Below are 21307 nucleotides of genomic sequence, written 5' to 3'. Positions count from 1 at the left end.
AGACGCTCGTTTTCATTAATATTTTCATCCGAAGAACAGGATGTCAATGCCTGCGATTGTTAAAGACAGTGGCTTGTAGCACTGCCTAATAAGGGATGCAATTTTCTTGCGATGCTTTCCGCTCGATGTTTGCCACTCTTATAACCCACCTTCTATGGCTGGCTGTTCTAGTTAATAACGATAGCCGAATGTCGGTCAGATCAATGAGCAAAAGGAGTAGCATCGGAAAAGGGATCGCTACAAAATCGCGGCCTAGGTTTTAGACCCTTCGTAATCGATTGTTCGTTTGATTTACTAGATATTTGAGTTTTGGTGATAATTTCCCAGGTAGTCTGATGTTTGCTGCTGGTTTTATTCCCGCCTGAATTTTACCATATAACAGTGTAACCACTTGAGATATAACTACGAGACATCTGTACAAGCAGGCACACAAAGATTTGTTGGCCAGTTGCCTACTCCTAAATGTCATGTACTACTTAGCAGCTGCTGCAGAAATGTTTAAAAAAATTTGTGAGCAGTTTAATACCTGAGTGGACTGGCAGCTCAGTCTGTTTCAAACAACAATTAGTTAAAAGCTTCTGTGTTGCCCTGATGTTTTTATGAGCTGTTTTTGACTGCTCCACGTTTCTTAGCTGTGTGCATACAGGCCATGCTGTTCTTGCTTATATGAATATTTTTGAATGAGTGAAAAAGATTGGCTTTTGTTTTGTTTTTCAGGTCCCAAGCACCACATTCCAGAGGTCTGCTGTGAGCAGACGTGGCAAATTGCAGTAACATCCAGATAGTACAATAAACTGTTCGTAGTTTCAGACAACCCTTTGCAAAGTATAGTCAAAACTTTCTTTTAAAAGTGCGAGCTCTGATCCAACCTGATCTTTCTATCCAAACATTACGTTTTATATTCGTAACAATGACATAACTAGAACAGCAGCACTGCAGTGAGGAACGTACACATGGCACTCCAAGTGTTATACTGAAATAATCTATGAAGTCTAATTACTTTGTAATTTTAGAACAAATTGGCATGAATTTCTGTGCCATAGCAGAGTTCCAATCTGTGCGCTGCATCATGTAGGGAACAGTAACTTTACAATGAAAACCAATGCAAAACTTTTTAACTCGGGAAATGTTTATAAAAATAAAACGTGCACACGGAACTCTTCATCTATGCATGTCTACGTAAAATACAGGATTTCATCACTGCGGCCACATAAAGGATGCATAAAGGTAGGACACACGAAGGAAACATAAAAGCAGTGGCCAAATTTCAACATGGAGGAAACAAAGTACGGTAACATAAGGGATACATAAAGGGAGGACACATGAAGGAAACGTAAAAGCAGTGGCCAAATTTCAACATGGAGGAAACATAAAGTACGGTAACATAAGGGATACATAAAGGGAGGACACACGAAGGAAACATAAAAGCAGTGGCCAAATTTCAACATGGAGGAAACATAAAGGACATTTCCTCATGTGAACTGCGGGAAACATACAGTAAACATAAAGGTCATAACCATTTTCATAAGGGCTTGAGCGCGTCGTAGCTATGCTTGACGTCTTCCGCAAGGCTGGGCTCCAATTGAACTCATCGAAGTGCCACTTCGCGCGCCGACAGATTACAGTGCTAGGCCATCTCGTCGATGCTTCCGGAGGACAACCCGACCCGGAGAAAGTTGAAGCAGTAACGGCTTTTCATGTACCTCAGTCTGTCAAAGACGTCCGGAGTTCTGTGGGGCTCTGTTCTTATTTCCGACGGTTTGTGAGAGATTTCGCAGCAATTGCTCGACCGCTCACTAAAGATCTGAATAAAGACACGCCTTTTATATGTGGTTCCCCTCAGGCTGCCGCATTTTCACGCCTTTGCACGATTCTTACCAATCCACCGCTCTTGGCCCACTTTGACACGTCCGCACCTACAGCGGTCCGAACCGATACCAGTGGTTATGGGATCGGCGCCGTCTTATCTCAACACTAACGCAGATACGACCGCGTTATAGTCTACGCTAGCTGGCTCTTGACAACTGCAGAGCGCAACTATTCGATTACCGAGTGCGAATGTCTTGCTCTGGTCTGGCCTGTTTCAAAGTTCCGCCAATATTTATATGGAATGCCCTTCGCAGTAATCATAGACCATCATGCGCTCAGTTGGCTTTCGTCGCTCAAGGATCCTACTGGCTGGCTCGGTCGTTGAGCCCTCCGACTACAAGGATATCCCTACACAGTGATTTACAAGTCGGGACGTCAACACCAGGAAGCAGATTGCCTCTCTAGCTGCCCAGTCGAAGACGCAACCGCTATGTCTGATACTGACAACGACGCCTGTGTTCTCTCTGTTTTTCCACTGCCCCATGTCGCCGACGAGCAGCGCCGTGACCCGTCCTTGCGTATCATCATTGAGCACCTGGAATCGCCACTTGCCGACAGTTCCCTTCGCTTATTCACGCTTCAAGATGGCGTACTCTGCCGCTACAACGTTCACCCCGGCGGCCCTGAATTACTCCTTGTGATCCCTAAACACCTTCGCTCGGCTGTTCTCAACGAACTTCACTAACTCCCTACTGCCGGTCGCCTGGGTGTGTCACATACCTACGACCGGATCCGCCGACGCTTCTTTTGGCCAAGGCTTGCTCGCTCCATGTGAGCTGCGTTTGAGAAATGCCAGCGACGCAAGACACCATCGACGCTCCCTACTGGGTACCTTCAAGCATTCGACATTCCCGCGGAACCATTTCTTCTTGTTGGTTTGTACTTACTTGTCCATTTTCCTATTTTTACTTCTAAGAACAGGTGAATCACTGTGGCCACGGATTACTCCACGCGCTACGCCATCACCCGAGCACTTTCTACAAGGTGCGCCACAGATGTCGCCGATTTTCTTCTTCGCGACGTGATTTTATTACGTGGAACTATGCGACGACTTCTCACAGGCCGTGGCCGGACATTCCTATCAAAAGTTATTGTGGACATCCTGCACTCCTGTGCCACGAGGCACAAGCTATCCACGTCATACCATACGCAAACAAATGGCCTCACGGAGCGTCTCAATCGCACCTTCGCAGATATGCTCGCGAAGTATGTCTCTTCAGACTACACTGACTGGGGCCTCGCTCTACCATGGGCGCTATAACGTAAAACTGCTCCAAACGTTTTTATTCCAATTATGCAATCAGCCCAACGTGATTGGTCAAAAACTTTTTTGGACCAGCCCCACTTCCTCTGTCTGTCACGCGACGTCACGAAAACCGCGGTAGCTCCCCATCTGATATGACATGTACACACTGATTATGCATAATTTGGCCGAACAAAACAAAAAGTTATTTCTGATTCGACGCATTTTTGCTATTAGCCCTCGGCTACAGGTCAAAAGTTTTCGGGCTGCACAAACTTCACCTGCCTCTCACGCGACCTCACAAGACCGCAAAAACTTGCCGCGTCAAAGGGACGCGTACTCGTTAACGATGCATTAATATGCCGAACAAAACTGTTTTTTTTTTTGCTGAATACCCGTAGGCTGCCCCTTTCCGAAAGGAATAAAAGATGGCTGCCGCCGATCGCTTTCGCACTGGCCACTCGCCCCTGCTGGAGTGGATGGGTTTATTTGCGTGTAATAAAACTTTTTGCGTGGTCGTGTAACGTTTTCGATAACTTTAATCACGTTTACGAACCCGGTTTGCCAACTCTTCTTTGCTGAGGATCTGTTTTAGCGTCATTCTTAAGCTTCCGTTCCATGCCACCGTGATTGTCGACGTGACACCGCAAGCTAAGTAAGAGAAAGCAGACCAATCGCAGACGCCGGCACCACCCTCTTCATCCGGTTATCGATATTCAGTGCAGTGGACCCGCTCCATCGAATCCCTCTCCACTTGAACATGCTCCTCGCCTCTTGTCATCCAATTACATACGACAAGCCACTCAGTGCGGGCAGTGTTATTCGTTGTTCAAGCAAACAAAAGTGACCTCCTATGAACGAGGAGAGCGTTTGATTGGTTTGTTCAGACAAACCTGCAGGTGACCGCCCAATGCTTGCGTCGGCGCTTACGCAAATTTGCCGTCAGGACATCGGAATAAACACATAGTGGAATGGTTTTACGTTATACGGCCCCATTCGTCATATTTCCTTATAATTCCTCGCGCCACGACACAGCCGGTTATTCCCCATTTTTTCTTCTGTTCGGCCGAGAACCAGCACTGCCCCTCGACACAGCCCTCCACGTTCACGCGGCACCGACCAGTGAACATGGATTTTACGCCATCGCCCACTGTGCCCACGCAAGGGAAATTGCCCGTGACCGCCTTCTGAAATCCCAATAGAGTCAAAGGCATTTGTACGACCGGCGACACCAAGACGTGCCCTTCCCGGCTGGTTCTTTGGTGCTTCTATGGTCTCCGTCGCATCAGGTCGGCCTGCCAGAAAAACTGCAGTCTCGTTACACAGGCCCATACCGGTTGCTTCGTGCCGTGACTCCCGTCACCTGCGAGATTTCCCCTGACGCCCCATCCCCGTCCCAGTCCAGCGATATCGTGCACGTCATACGACAGAAGCAGTATCACCCTCCCAGTGATGAGATTTAGATGATCCGCAACTTCGCTTCTGCCGCCGGGGGACCATGCTACAGGCGCGTGGTATTTGATTGTTTGAACGAGGCGCGTGGGCGCCATCACTCGTAAAAAGAACGGGAAGGACGAACCTGGTTCATGCTGTGAATCTAACCAGTCAGTGCTGCAACAGCTGTTTTAAATATAACAAGTAGTTGCTCCTCTTACTGATTCGTCCTTCGCGTAACAATATAAAAGTGATTACAATTCGGACACATGAAATCAAACCCAGCTCCTCGAGCACACAAGCTCGACTCTCAGATAACTAGGAAACGTACGTTCGCTAGCCTAAAAAGGTGGAATAAAACACCTTTACAAGCTTCCCTCGTGTAATTTAGCGATTAGAGACACTTGGCGCGTTAGGCGCGTCGCATAGCAACAATTACATTTGCAAAGTGAGCGCGCGCATCTTCTGTAGCTGTCGATGAAGATAGAAGGTACGGGATGCATTCGTGGCACGTTTCTACATGGGCGAGAATTTCATGTCTGGTTATTCAACGTGTTTCATTGCTCAATATAAGTACCGCTTGCTTTTGCGAAATCCACCATGATGGCTCAGGGACCCGTTCGTCAGAGATATATGCCGCATGTCTCTTCCTCCTGACGCACCATTTTGCCTTGCTGGCTCATGAAAGCTTCGCGTACACCGATCCCCACAGTGCGCGCGATGTGCATTTTATTTCCTTAACTTCAACACTTGGCAGCTGAGGTCGCGGCAGCGGAGCATTCTGCTGAAAGTTTTCTGTCGCCTACGCAGGTTTTCACAGATCGGGCGCAGTACTATCGTGAACCAGCGTCCGCAGTGCTTCGACCATCCTATTTAACGCACGTGTGCCCTAACTCACGAAGAGTTAACAGGACTGGCTGCGTCAGCGAAGCGCCACGTGCCGCCCGTGACGAACGCCACCTGTACATCACCCCAGGAACCATCGGCACCCGGAAAGCATATAAAGTTGGATCACCGCAGAATTCATCACTTGGCAGCTGAGGTCGCGGCAGCGGAGCATTCTGCTGAACGTTTTCTGTTGCCTACGCAGGTTTTCACAGATCGGGCGCAGTACTACCGTGAACCAGCGTCAGCAGTGCTTCGACCATCCTATTTAACGCACGTGTGCCCTAACTCACGAAGATTTAACAGGACTGGCTGCGTCAGCGGAGCGCCACGTGCCGCCCGTGACGAACGCCACCTGTACATCACCCCAGGAACCATCGGCACCCGGAAAGCATATAAATTTGGATCACCGCAGAATTCATCACTTGGCAGCTGAGGTCGCGGCAGCGGAGCATTCTGCTGAACGTTTTCTGTCGCCTACGCAGGTTGGTTTCATTTGTATCACTGCAAAGGAATTCGTTTTCACATTTTTTTTGCCGTACCCACTGCTGCCAAATCATAATGCCAACGTGTGCTGAGTTATCTAGAGAGATGGATTAGTTGCGAAAAGAAGTTGAGGAATTGCGTAACAGCATCGCCCTATTTAATGAAACGTTTGAAACGATGAAGACAAAGCAGGAAGGCCTGGTCAAAGAAAATAAGGAGCTCTCGCGAACGAACGAGCAGCTAACAAAACAGGTTGCTGAGTTGCAGCAATGCTCCCGCATGAACAATGTGGAAATCAAAGGTGTACCCGAAACAAAGGGCGAAAGCTGTGAAGCAATTCTGCAACATATCGCAGAAAAAATTGGTTGTCCCGTGAGTCCTGCAGAAATTGATGTTGTGCACAGGGTCCCTGCTAAAGGTGGTTCAAACATTATTGCGCTTTTGTTCTCGTCTAAAGAAGACCGAGTTCGCTACAAAGGCTAGGAAGGCGCGTCTGTCAACCAGGTCCATTGGCATAACGAATCAGGATAAGCCCATATTCGTCAACGATCACCTGACTCCGGAGAACAAGCGGCTGTATGCCCAAGCACTGGCTCTTAAAAGGGAAAAGCAGTGACAGTTCCTTTGGGTTGACAACTGCCGTATCAAAGCAAGAAAGTCTACAGACAGTAGGGTGTACCGCATCTCTGGAGTCGAGGATCTATCCATTTTTACCTGAAAAGCACTATTCCTGTGCCTTAATGACTGGGAATCACCATGGCGTCACACACTGTTCATGAGCTGAAGCAACTACTTAGTTCTTCGTCCACTTCTCAGATTTCTATCATACATTTTAACGTCCGAAGCTTACCCAAAAACTTTGATCATAAGGTTAACTTTCTTACTATAACCAATCACCACTTTTCGCTCATATGTCTATCGGAAACGTGGCTATCTGCAGCTGACGATACCTTATTTTCCATACCGGGCTATCATGCGGAATATTTTCGTCGTCTGGCTGATCGCCACGGTGGATCGGTAATATTTATTTGTAACACATTATCTTATAAACGGCGTGCAGATATCTCATTTTCCATGGCCAAATGCGAATCAGTTTGGCTTGAATTTGACAATCACTTTCTACCAACCAACAAAAGAACTATCATTGGTTCAATTTACCGTTCCCAATCGTCATCTTACGATGATTTTTGTGGTGAACTTGATAGTTTATTAAACTCGTTCATTACCAAAAATTATAATGTAACCTTGTTCGACGACATTAACATTAAAATTACAAATATTAACGATAGTTCTTGTGTCCAGTACACCAAGTGCTTCATTGGACATGGTTTGGAATCTTTGCTAGATTCTCCAACACGATGTGCTTCTTCCGGTCAAAATAGGCTTATTGACCATGTACTCAGTAATATCATGACTAATCAAAAAGCTGGTGTCGTCCATTTTAATCTGACAGACCATTATCCAATTTTTCTCTTATTAAATACTCAAACTACTTATAAAAATAAAATGGTGATTAAGAGCTCTTTTGATTCAGGAAAATTTGTGGATTTGGTGTCCGGCTCTGACTGGGGCCTATTATCCGAGGAATCTTGTGTTAACAAAGCATTCAGCACTTTAAGTGAGAAACTAACAGATATTATAAATACTTGTACGTCTGTATCCTCCATATCACGTTGGTATTCCACCCCCAGGCATCCGTGGATCACTAGAGAACTACTGCGCTCTATAAATAAAAAAGATAACCTCTTCAAAAAATTAAAACTCCAACCATTTAACCTCGCCCTTAAGGCTCGATTCAAATTATATTCACAAACTCTCACCGTCTTACTTAAACAGGCTAAGAGAACCTATTATGAAAATAAAGTGCTCGAAAATGGGAATGACTGGAGAAAGAATTGGAATGTAATTAAAGAATTTTTAAATCTTAATCAACAAGACACACCTGTGACAGGGTTTACTGACGGCACCAGCACTCTAACTGATCCTATAGATGTCGCAAATTCATTTAATGAATCATTTTTCAAGAGCTCTGCAGCCAGTGTCCCTGACTTGGCCAAGTTGCCCCGCGTGCCTCACTCCTTTTTCTTAAAACCCACATCGCCAAATGAAGTTCATCGCACTATAATAGGGCTCAAGACAACAGGCTGTGGCCTAGATTCAATTCATCCATCAAAAATCAAACTTGTTGCTCGTGAGTTATCTTTTGTCCTCTCTGATATTATTAACACTGCATTTCGTACCGGCATTTTTCCAACGAGTCTCAAACAAGGAAAAGTCACTCCAGTATTTAAAAAAGGTGATCGAAATGTCTTTTCTAATTATCGCACTATAACGATACTGCCATTTTTTAGTAAAGTAATTGAGAAGCTCCTTGTTAATCGCCTAACGAACTACCTAACAAAATTTAATCTTTTGACTTCTAAGCAGTTTGGTTTTCGTGCTAACTTATCAACTGAATTAGCACTGATAAAACTAACTGACAGCCTAAAGCAGTTTATCGACAATGGGCTATGGGCGGGAGCAGTATTTGTTGATTTAACTAAAGCTTTTGACAATATTAACCACTCCATTTTGTACGCTAAACTTGAATCATTTGGAATTTGTGGACCTGTTTTAGCTCTTTTGCAAAGCTACCTTACTAACAGAACCCAGGTTGTTAGATATGGAAGCATCTTATCCACCCCAATAACAACGAACCAGGGCGTTCCACAAGGATCAATTTTGGGTCCTCTGTTATTCCTCATTTACATTAATGACTTACCATCATCGCTTAACAGTTCTGAGTGCATCCTCTATGCTGACGATACAACGATATTCACTAGTGATAAAGACATTAACAGTCTACTCAGAAAGTTAAACACCGATGTCACGAATCTTGTGTCTTGGTGTAAAAATAACTTGCTAAACGTAAACCCTGTTAAAACAATGTTTATGTTATTTCACTCGTCCCAAAAAACGCCTACAAGAACCCCTGAACTATACATTGATAACTACGTCATTACCCCATCTAATTTTGTAACTTTCCTTGGTGTTACATTAGACCCCCAACTTAAGTATAACATTCACGTAAACTCTGTCACTAAGAAGACTGCTTTCGGCATCCGCGTGCTCATTCGAACAAGACACTGTTTTCAGAAACATATACTAAAATCACTTTACTACGCTTTCATTAACAGTCACCTTACTTACTGCATATCATCATGGGGCAACACATATCCTGCACATCTGACAACCCTCATTCACCTTCAGAACCGAGCGGTTCGAATAATTACCCACAGTTCATACATCACATCAGCAGCGCCCATTTTTCGCACTCTTGAGATTCCACCCTTAACTTGCACATTTCAACTGAAACTATGTCTTATATTGTATAGAAGTAGAAACGGTGACATTCCAGCTGAGTTACTTCCCTCAACGCAACTTTTCAATACAAATAACACGCGGTTTTCTGAAAATAATAATCTCTTGCTTCCTAAAGTCAACACTAACTACGGTAAAATGACAGCCTTCTTTTCCGCAATTTCATTTTGGAATTCACTGCTATCAAATATTAAATCATGCTCTTCATTACACTGTTTCCGGCGGCTTCTAAAACAGTTCTTATTAACAACATACCTTACCTGATTATTCGACAAGTGTACATACTTTTATATGTGTGTCTATATATAGGTGTGTATCTATGTGTGCGTGTGTGTATACATTTATTACTGTGTAGCCATGTTTCATTATTTTTCTCAATTTATGTTGATAGATTATCAGTCGTTTGTAAATTAATTTTGTTGCACTGTTGGATTGCCCACTTTTGTTCATAATCATTATACTTCTATTCAATTACTGTGATGATAGTACCTTCAAGTGTATTTCAACATGGAATTATTCTTGCTAATTTTTGTATAATCTTCAACTACCCTATGTTTCAGTAACTACTTCTAATATGTTGATTGTATTTTCACGCTGTTCTGACCCTCGTTGCTAATCCTATATTACATATTTTGTGCATGTTGTAACAGGAGGTCCCCCTGACAGTTTTTACTTTGGGACCTCCTCTGTATTAGATTTTCTTTGTAATTGTATTGTGTAATAATAATAAAATTCATTGATTGATCAAAAAAAAAACTTACCTGCTCTTCCTCCTCCTCTTCCTCCTCCTCTTCTTCCTCCTCCTCCTCCTCCTCCTCGATGGTCAATACCAGTGGTTTTTGGTGAACACAGAATAAACCAACAGTGTGAAATAATGAAAACAAAAATTTGGGACATAAATAAAGCCCGCATAAGGCGCTTGCAAAACGTGGAGTGCGTTTGCAATACACGTCTGTGGCGTATTAAACGGACGCTAAAGATTAAAATTAAGTCAACGCGGACTGTTGAAATACCATACCAGAAACCTCGAAAGGCTTGTTTCATGCGAAGAAGAGATTTATTGTAAGAGAAAATGCATTCTGAAACGTCCTCGCACCTCTAGCGCAGTTCAATTCGCCCGCCCTCCGATCGAGGAGTGGTGACGTCATGGTCTCATAGTGACGTTGCGCCGTCGGTGAGTAAAATGGCGCCCGCAGACGGCGCTATGGCTTTTCTGCGGAAAACGCAAACGCGCTGCCACGAACAGAGCCAAGACAGAGCCGACAGCAGCGCGAAAGCGGAACTATGGTGGCTAGCGGAAGGGAAAGCGCGCGACGATAAGCTGCGATAAGCTGGTTCTTTATTTTATGACGCCAACTTTGACGGTCGTTGCAATGGACGACCCGGACAACGACACATTGGCTTGCGATGCTGGGCTCGACTTCAGCGATTTAAAGGGACACTAAAGGGAGAAATGATTTCTTCTGCATCAGTAAATTACCGTTCAACAACACCAAAAACACCACTCTAACAACAATAAGACGTTTGGTAAGCCAGAAAAAGCGCAAGAACGAAATACGGGTGGCGACGCCTACTTGAGTTCCTGCACCTGGGGGCTGTGACGTCATGGATTTTGATGGCATCTTCTAGGGCCTACTAATTATAAATAGCGGTACAGATTGACTACATTGCGTTATAAAGGAAACAAATATTAAACATGGCAAGTTTCGGGAACCTTTATTCAGCCAACGCGGCCCAAATGCGAAAACATACTTTGGAATCCCTGACGTCACGCTGACGTACCGGCGCTGGGGTTTCGGCGCGAAATTCAAGTACTAATACTTGGACCTTCATTTTCTCATCGAGTAATCAAACTATTTTCTTGAAATGACTGCCTGCAGGGTTCTCAAACAATGCTCCATTAGTCTAAACTGATTTATTGTTCCCCTTTAGTGTCCCTTTAAGCACTGATGAACGTGACCTGCTGCGGAGGGCTCATGCTGCCGGCGTCGTTGCGTACTACTACGACGGCAACTGTGTGTCATGGCTGTACAAATTCGCTCATTTGTAGCTTTTGCTTCGTGAAAACCAAATGCCGCACTCACCATCTTCGACCTGCAGTTGTTCTTGCGCTTCGAAGAATGCAGGCAAGGCCGACGGAACAGCGCTGCGGGAAGTATTGCTTTGTAAGGCACTCCACACGACTTCAGTAAGTCGGGGTTGAACTCGTAATCCTCTGGACGAAAGTGAAGCGAACACAGTACGTGATTTTTCGGCCCTTTGCCAACACGCTGTGGCAGAGGTACGGCACTTGAGCACTTCGAACGGAGAGGTTCACTCGTTGGCAGAGAGTAATAAGTAAGGTTGGATTCGCCGCTGCAACTGCCCTTGTCCAAGTTGCGCGGACCATTCGCGCATCCCACGACATCACATGGACGTGGCATACTCACTATTTGTTCCAAATGCAAGTTTCAAGAGCCAGCAGAACCAGCGCAGCACGACGCGATAACGAAACATCTGAAATTCCAAAGCGCGCGCGCGGCGAAGAGTCGAGCGCACACGAAACCTTTCGACCATCCATACTACTGAAGGGTAACTTCAAAATGTTATTTTTTCTTAGAATCGAATAGAAGTAGACAAGTAGTATTTTCTTCCGTCTTACAACCTAACGAAATGATCTTTTTAATACGTGTAGTTGAGTACTAGTCACATAAATTATGATGAGGAGTGCCTTCGTCATCGGGCTAGTACTGGAATGTCGCTGGGGGGGTTTCAAATCGTGTCATGCATTTACCTCAATTTCTCGGTTACTAAAGCTCTGTTCGCGATTGTATTGATGCCTTAGACGTTCTAGAGCATTGCTTTATTACTTTAACTTGACTTCATAGTAACCTTCAGTGTCCGTTCAAATGTTTTGAAGAAAGACCTACTTTCCCACCGAGTTGCATATTACTCACACTGCTTCATTGCAATGAAATGAGAAGTACGCCAAGGAAACATGCGTCAATAAGTATTTGACGTTCTGGCTTCCATACTGAAAGTCCGGACGTCCAGTACTTATTAACACCAATTTCGTCCTTGTGACCCTATTTCTTTTGTCATCATTTTTGTGCCTGAGCAGAGGAGATGTCGTTAAAGCCCCAACTTCCTCATAAAGCGCAGATTACGAAACGAGAAGAACATGGGCAAGATGCAGAATTATGCGCAAATTGCTAAATGAGCAGGATATAAGGTCACGTTCACGTCAACTAAATTCCCTCGTAGGCGCATTTTACCTTCAGTCGCTCGCCTGACATTGCGGCCACCGTAGTGGAAAAATGAACCCGGGGCCACGATCTTCAAGGCAAAGCTTCTACCACTTCCCCGAGCCACAAGCGACCGCAACAAATCATTGATTCAATCGGTTAGCTTGTATGTGCTTCACTTGTGTTTTCTTAGAATCAAGTTACCACCAACGGAAGGAGTACCTATACTATACTCTCCACGAGATTTATCCCGAGCTACGTTTTCACACCCGTCGCTTCCTTTTACGTCTGTCTCTCCTTACAGGTGCGTGCTCAAAATGGACCACCACTGCCCGTGGTTCAACAACTGCGTCTCCTTCACCACCCAAAAGTCGTTCCTGCTGACTCTGGTTTACTCCTCTCTGCTGGCCGGTTTCGTGGCGGCCACCTCCGTCATACACGCCGTCCTCGCGTGGTTCGGCCAGGGCCTCTGGTTCGCCGCGATCAACGTCAGCGCTCTCGTCATCGGCGGCATCTACCTGTCGGTCGGCCTCGGCAGCTTCTTCTATATTCACTTGGACAACATGTGCCGCAACGTGACCACGCTCGAGAAGATGCGGTCGACAGTGTTCAGGGAGCCCGAGGACTCCTTCGACATCGGCCGCACCGAGAACGTCGCCCAGGTAAGTGTGCCTGTATTGCGATGATTACGCAATTTGCCACTGCGAAATGGCACAAAATACTTGGCATCTAACTACGTGTATCGTAAAACGTACGGTAGCGTTCAACTTGAGCTGTAACACGGTTCCCGTGGTCAAAGGCGCTCCAGGACTCTACGGCGATGACGACAAACCAAATGGTGGTTTATTACGTGCCAGTTACCGGAACGGTGTGTAGTTAAACATTTTTGTATGTCGGCACCACTGCGCAGTCTTGGAGCTCCCATATGGGATTCCGCACAGCTCAACACATATCTATTGGCACTTTGACAATCCCCTCGTCTGTGATAGCGTTAGCTGTTCTTCACTTTTATTCAAGGTTTGCTGCACATTGGACCAAGAAAGTTATGCTTAGCATTGTGAGCTTGACAAACGTAAACAAATGCACCAACCTGTGGTAGCAACACTGTCGAGTGGGTAATGCTTCTGAAAACGTTTCTGAATCGCATACAACGCGACAGTTTGTTTAATGTCGCACCGACTCTGGCTGCAGTTGGTTATTTAACGCCAACGATAACAGAGCATTTCAAGGGCGAATACAGTGGTTTCAATTACATGGTACTTTTAACCTAATGAGAAAATCCCAGTGGCAAAAGTTGCAAGGAAGGAATCTCATGTTTGAGGCAAAGAATTGTCGCATTAAGTAGCTTGATATTAGAAGTAGTGAAGATCACTTCGAAAACGATGTTTTTTAATAATTTCAACGCGTTCGTTCCATGCGCAAACTTTTATCATGTGGTTCCGCACGTGCCTATTTTGTTCTATGAGAAATCACATTAGCAAATTTTCTTTGCAAAGAATGCAAAAGCACAACAGTAAAGGATGCACAGAAATACGATGTAACAACCGCATAAAACATACATGTCATATGGAGATGGACATTGGATTTTGTCCACCAAATTACTTGCTCCAGTATCAAGAAAGCAGAGAAAAGATTCACCGATGAATCATGATCATCGCCATCATGATCATCGTCATCACCACCACTATCATCATCATCATCAGCCTATTTTATGTCCACTGCAGGATGAAGACCTCTCTCCCTGCGATCTCCAATTATCCCTTTCCTGCGCCAACGGATTCCAACTAGCACCCGCAAATTTCCTAATTTCGTCACACCACTTAGTCTTCTGCCGTCCTCTACTGCGCTTCCCTTCTCTTGGTAACCATTCTGTCACCCTAATGGTCCTCCTGTAACTAGATACGAGGTCGGAAGGGCCTTGCAAGAAATGAAACGGGTAAAAGCGGCAGGGGAAGATGGAATAACAGTCGATTTAATCAAAGATGGGGGAGACATAATGAAAGAAAGACTGGCCGCTCTCTACACGAAGTGCTTATCGACTGCAAGGGTCCCAGAAAACTGGAAGAATGCACACATTATACCAATCTACAAAAAGGGAGACGTTAAATAACAAATATTATAGACCCATTAGCTTACTCCCAGTATTATACAAAATATTTACCAAAATAATCTCCAATAGAATAAGGGCAACGCGGGACTTTGTGAACCAAGGTAGCAGACTGGTTTCAGGAAGCGATACTCTACAATGAATCACATCCACATCATTAATCAGGTTATCGAGAAATCCGCAGAGTAGAATAAGCCTCTCTATATGGCTTTCATAGATTACGAAAAAACATTTGATTCAGTAGAGATACCAGCAGTCACAGAGGCATTTCGTAGTCAAGGAGTACAGAGCGCTTACTTGAATACCCTGGAAAATATCTACGGTGATTCCACAGCCACCTTAATTCTACACAAGAAAAGCATTAAGATACCAATAAATGAAGGGGTCAGACAAGTAGACACAATCTCTCCAATGCTATTCAATGCATGCATGGAAGAAGTACTCAAGCTAATAAACTGGGAAACTTTAGGAGTAAGGATTGACGGCGAATACCTCAGCATCCTTCGGTTCACCGATGACATTGTTCTAATCAGCAACACTGCAGACGAGTTACAACAAATGATTGAGGACCTTAACAGGGAGAGTGTAAGACTGGGGTTGAATATTAATATGCAGAAGACAAAGATTATGATGAATACTCGGGCAAGCGAACAAGAGTTCAGGATCGCAAGTCAGCCTCTAGAGTCTGTGAATGAGTATTATATAACATATTTACCAAAATAATCTCCAATGGAATAAGGGCAACACTGGACTTTAGTCAAGCAAGGGAACAGACTGGCTTCAGGAAGGGATACTCTACAATATATTCAATCCATGTCATTCATCAGGTTATCTAGAAATCTGCAGAGTACAATAAGCTACTCTATGTGGCTTTCATAGATTACGAAAAAGCATTTGACTGAGTAGAGATACCAGCAGTCATGGAGGCGTTGTCACCGAAGATTACAATACTCCCTAATGCGAAATTGGAGCGCAGCTCTATACGTGTTTTAATTTCGTGTGTCAACATTTTGTATTATGATTATGTAGATGAACGATTTATACGTATTAGGAAGTTAATGCTGTGAGTAGCGTAGCTGGCACGGACGATCATTCTCGTACGGCACACTGCACATGGAGCGAACTATGGCGCGAGTGCCTCGCTAATTCGGAGATCGCGAGAGGCAGCGCGTGGGCTACGCGTGGGCGCTGTTCACAGCAGCTGCCATAGAGAGACCTACGCTCATGCAGATTTTTCTGAACATAGAGATGAAGCACGCTACTATGGTGCCATATCGTAGCCATCGTCGCCGCACAGCCCGTCTTGCGCGGCACTCAGCTTTTCTTCTCAAGCTTTCGTTCCACCAGCGACGGGAGCGGCCCTTTGTCGCAGGGAAATCGTGCCCCCAGTGTAAGCGGCGACAGCACCCCAGAGAGCGTCACATCGAGCCTTACTCGTAGCCGCTCGGGATCGCCTCTCGCAGGAGCAGTGACCCCCGTACCACGCGTTGGTAACGCGGACTGAACTCAGCAGCTGACGCCGCGGACGAGCGTAGCCCTCCCATCCTCACACCACGCTGCCCCCCCTCCCCCACTCGGAAGCGGAGATGATTTCGCCGACGCAGCTGCGGATGCCGTGATCGCTGGCAATTCAGCGCATGCACAGGGCCGTTTCTCCACCACTCTTCCTCCACTTTAAGATCCGTGCTTTCACTGTAGCCTGCTCCTCCAATTCGTTCCTCGCGCTCTCTTCTTTCACTTCCCGCTGCGCTCCGCATTCGCTTTTATCTTTCGCGGTGCTTGTTCGCTCGGTTACGAGGTAGAACGCCGACGCACGCCGATACTCAACACCGGAATGGGTGCCTAAGAGCGGTGCTCTAAAAATGCAGGCAGACTCAACTCCTGTGGACATCTACGTAAAGCGAAGCATTCTTGGTGCGATTGGCTCATGTACTAGGTGTGTGTGTGTGTGTGTGTGTGTGTGTGTGTGTGTGTGTGTGTGTGTGTGTGTGTCGAGGTATAAATATTAGTTTTAAAGCGTTCCATGTTATGCGAACAAACGATTATATCTTCAGTGAATTATAGACAGGCTGGATATTATATGCATGTATCTACGTGTTATATATCATATATCTGTTATTTGTTTGTGTTGTCAGTGGTGTACGTCTGTAGTGTTCAGTTGCACTCGAGGTGCTTATGATGCGTCAATTTCTTCCAGTACAGCTGCGGATCGAAACGCCCGATGCGCCTCAACGTGCTGGCTTTCCCTCTAAAAAGGGCGTTCTTTGCCTGTTGTCGACGCACGCGTTCGCGGCGTAATGGCAATAAAGAAAAAAAATTATATTCCTGGTGTAATGGTTTCAATGTCAGGCTTTTGTCCTGTGTTCAAATCCTGCGGTCGGATAATTTTATGAATGTTTATTCAATTATATATAACGCCGCACTCAGTTGAATATGATGACTTTGTAAAGTCACAAAGCCATTTGAAGACCGAAAGACGAAGTTTAGGCAAATGGGCATGTTCTATCCATCATTGCCGTGCTGCTGAACCGCCATGCCTGCAACTCCCGTGGACAACAATGTCAAAGTTCTCTCTAATAATTATTCTATGAAAATCTATGCTTGAAACTGCAAACGGCTCATTCGCTGCACCTTTCTAGATGGCGGCACCGTCCCGTCAAAACGCGTTCGGGTGAGCGGCCAGATACGCACTAAAAAGTGCCTCGAGCTGCGCAAAAAAGCTTCGCTTTAAAAAATCAGGTCTATATTCTTAGAAAAAGGAAATGCCGCCTAAAAGAATGGTGCTGCACGCACGCTTTCACAGTCATTGTTTATTTCTTACTTCCAAGCCGGTTGGTAGGTAAATGTTGGACTCAGAAGAAATGCTTCATCCAAGAGTCAATATTTATATAACTGTTCTTGTCGTCATCAGTGCAACAACACAAGTGTGCCATTTCCAAGAGTCGGCTTCGGGCTGAGGAATCCCTTGGTAGCCCAGAACTGATAATTTCTTCAAGTCCTCATTATTTTCGTGAACCGCTTGCCTTGTGCACATTTCTTGCCACTATTAGTCACACAAATCTTGATAAAGAAATTATCGACAGACGATGGTGCTTCCGAAAGTCTACGAGTAAGCTTCCCGTGAATTTCGCTGCCTTTCACTACTAGGCTTACTTGATGCGATGAGCGGCCTTGATGCGATGAGGGGCCAATGGCTGAACACTGGTGATGGCATTTTTCTTATGTGAAGTACCAACCCCAGTTGCTATCCAAGAATGCTTTAATCATGCTTTGAGAGTTGGTTGTCTGTGGCACTCTGTTGCCACTACGTGTTATGGGTGGCGCTCCTCTAATCACCGTACCTTAACCGTATGCGGGAGCCAGCTGATACATTGAGTGCCAATTCTCCAAGGACCATTTCGAAGTCCTTGCAGCGTCTGTGACTAGAGGTGCAGCGTCTCAATGACAGTGTCTCAAAACACTAGGTGTCACGAGGAGTGAATTAGAGAGACAGAGATAATAAACTTTATTCAAGAACCCCGGTCTGGGTTCGCCCGCTTTGTTCTAGTTGTCTGCCAAGCCGTGTGTCGTGATGAGCTCAATCATGGCTTGTACGTAGTCGGAGGGGGGTGGGGGGTATTCCAGCTACTCCTCAAGTGACGCAAGTGTACGGGTGGGTGAGGATTTGGTAAGGCTAGTCTGAATAGCGAGACGGCTCCCCGGACACGCTCACATAATGTGCGCATCATCAGGGAAGCCGCCACATGTCATGCAAACAGGTTTACCAGGCGAAGCTTGTATGTAGTGTTGGAAGTGTGGGGACAGGAGAGAGTGCGTCTGCGCACGCGTCCCTAGTACCACCTCTCTTTGCTTCGTGTGTGTCACTGATTGTAGGTACATCATGGAGTCGCTTCGTAAATCGTCAAGTATCTCGCACCTTTCAGCCCTGGCGAAGGCGTGTTGCTCCGTCATATTCAGTAGATCCGCCCACCACAGAGGAGGGTACGGGAGATCTGCGCGGGATGTGGCATGTGCGACTTCGTTCCCTCTGAACCCTGTGTGACTCGGGATCCACTGAATCCTCACTCTAATGTTAGGGCGTGCGCTGACGTGCGTTGTTAATATGAATGTAGTGCCATGGAAATGTTTATGGCTGGAAGTGCCCTGTTTGCAGCCTAGCTATCTGTTCGAATGAGCAGATTTCGTTCGTGTGGATTTGGCATGGTCGCGGCTTCCATGACAGCTGTAAGTTCCGCTTCATCTGTGATGTAATGTTGCAGTGTAGGCCCCATTATATAGGTGTAGAGTCGGTTGTCATCCCTGTGCAGAAGCCTTGAATATTTAGGATCCAGTCCTCGGTGTCGTCCCTGAGGCATAGTGCTCGATTGTGTCGTCTTTCCGGTAGTGCTTAGAACGCTCCTCTTACGACCGCGCTGTACTGGTACTTGTGGTGCCTTGCCTTCGGCGGTACTACCGGTATCACCGGAGCGGACTATGTCATAGTAAGAAAAATCACATGGTGGTATGGCCCGTACCACCATGTGATTTTTCTTACTATGATATCTTTTGACTGCACCATCTTTGGGATCGGCATCCGAAAGCAGTTGGGCACAAAGAAATCGCGGTTAGCTTCAGAGGAAAGCTTGACCCTTTCAAAATAATAAAAATAAATTTCAAGCCTGTACCGCGCCGAAAGTATCACGGGGCAATGACAGGCGAAGGATGCGAGACAGCGCGACGCCGTGATGTCTCTTCCTTCACTGTCCATATCCCCCAGAGTATTGGTATCGCATAACGTCTAACCAGGAATACGTCACTCGCGTCCTTCTCACAGGTGTTCGGTCGGTCCAAACCTCTCTGGGCGATTCCGGTGTTGAACAGTCTTGGTGACGGTACCCGCTTCCCCACGAAGCTCCACCCCGACCCAAACAACCTGCAGCTTCCACTGGTCCGCGCAGTGAAAGATGCCCCTGCTGCCACACCGGGGAGCTCGTGTGCAGGTTTGCGCATTTGGAGTGCTTAAATTGGACGGATTAGTGTGCATGCTGCTTGGAAAGACGAGTAAAAGCGCAAGACACAGGCTGTACAAATGGAAGGACAGCGCTTCATTAGTTTCCATTTGAACGTCATCAGTCTTCCGCAGTCACTTGTTTTTTTGCCCATTTGAATAACTGAGCATCGCAGTTCACCAAGTGATGTAAAGCAAGTCGATGAGGTATAGATATATGGGCTTGTTGGTAAGGCATCTTCTATGTTGTTGTAGTGCAGTCAGAATGATGGATACACAGAAAGTACCATTCGATAACACACAGCGCTGTGCTGTTGTCTAATGTACATTTATGTGATTCTGTCGTTTTGTCTGCGCAACAACAGTAAAGACGCAAGGCAAGCGTTGCTAGGCTTGCTTTCTACGCCTTGTTTTCATACAGAAAGTAAGTACACCAACGATAGTACGCAGCTAGATGCAGAAGGTGCACGTGAGCACTACGTGAGGTGCATATATGTTGATCGTGAGCTGCGTTACGCTTGGCTTTTGTCGACTAAGCGTGCGATTCCCTCCCTTAGTCAAGCCAACGTCTAGTGACTGCGCCATTTGCCTTCGACTGAAGACGATATCCTGTAATGTATGCTTACGCGTCAAATGAACGAGTGTTATAAGCCACACAAATACCGCCATATAAGTATTTAAATAATACTAGAAAAACAGAACCATAAAATGCAGCACCGCACTTATACCGCTACCGTCAGCACTTTTACATCGCCGCAAATGGCCTCTGGGCTCTAATGTGCTCATGCTGTTCGACGTGCAACATAAAGCACCCGCACCGGTGTCATATTGTTCGGCAATTAGTAGTACAGACAGATCAATAACGTTGTGACAAATCGTTGCGAGTTAAAACATACGTATACGCATAAAACAGTTATCTCAGGGCAGCTCAGCCTAGAAAGTGAACGCTAAAAGCGTAACCACTCTTAAAGACGTTACGTTGCCCTCAGAGAGCAAGATGATGGCCATAAAGTTTCTTTTTAATTTTAACTATGTAACAATATTGTGCAACGTGGTCCATCTGTCGGTATTCAGGTGCTGCCCAGTCTGCGTTAGTGTGTGTTGGTGTATACACCCGTGCGTTATTCAAGAGTACCGATGAATAACCGCACGGCGCGTGAATAGCTACTGGTGGTGGGCGCATTCGAAAGAGTGTTGCGTTTCTTTTGTTCGTCATCTCATGCGAAGCACCAAGTGTCTGCGCAAAACCATGACTTTTCCCTCTACTGAGAGATCTATGTTATAGCCCTGTCACACGGGAAGATGTAATGTCATTCGAATCGAATGGCATTCCATGCATTGAATGGCATTCGGTTTCTTGCGGTGCTACACAGTAAAATATAATGGCATTCGCAAATGAGAGCAATGACGATCTGGAACAAAATTTATGAAATCCAAAGAAATTTTGTGCCTATTAGGCACGTTTAAGAACTTTTTCCAGTACTTTTAAAACGGATTAAAACATTTTGACGCCAATTATTCACAACTAAAAGCACTTCGATCAACACATCCAATATGGTCGACCTCCGGGACAGACTCCTGATGCAAAGAGTAATAGCGCTTGAGCACAGCCCGTGGTGAAAATATCATCGCGGCAAAAATAATTATTCCTTTTTAAAAGTCTAAAAAAAATATTGACTTTGCTTATGCACGCATTATTTTTTCGCGTTGTG

At 45.6% G+C, this 21307-nt stretch overlaps 1 protein-coding gene across 2 annotated transcripts in view; it reads left to right on the top strand.

Moving 5' to 3' along the window:
• Positions 1 to 21307, top strand: part of LOC139060460 (palmitoyltransferase ZDHHC2-like) — a 65629-nt gene that overhangs the window by 42238 nt on the left and 2084 nt on the right. Inside the window, exons 3-4 of one of the 2 annotated variants that reach the window (XM_070539594.1) lie at positions 12806 to 13163; positions 19422 to 19587. In XM_070539594.1, coding sequence (XP_070395695.1) covers positions 12806 to 13163; positions 19422 to 19587 — 524 coding nt within the window. The remainder of the gene's footprint in view (positions 1 to 12805; positions 13164 to 19421; positions 19588 to 21307) is intronic. The other variant, XM_070539595.1, reaches the window with a different exon arrangement.

This window comes from Dermacentor albipictus, chromosome 5, assembly GCF_038994185.2.
Source record: "Dermacentor albipictus isolate Rhodes 1998 colony chromosome 5, USDA_Dalb.pri_finalv2, whole genome shotgun sequence".
Taxonomy (NCBI): domain Eukaryota; kingdom Metazoa; phylum Arthropoda; class Arachnida; order Ixodida; family Ixodidae; genus Dermacentor; species Dermacentor albipictus.
Note: the sequence above shows the minus strand (reverse complement) of the source record. Positions and strands in the feature narration are given on the sequence as shown.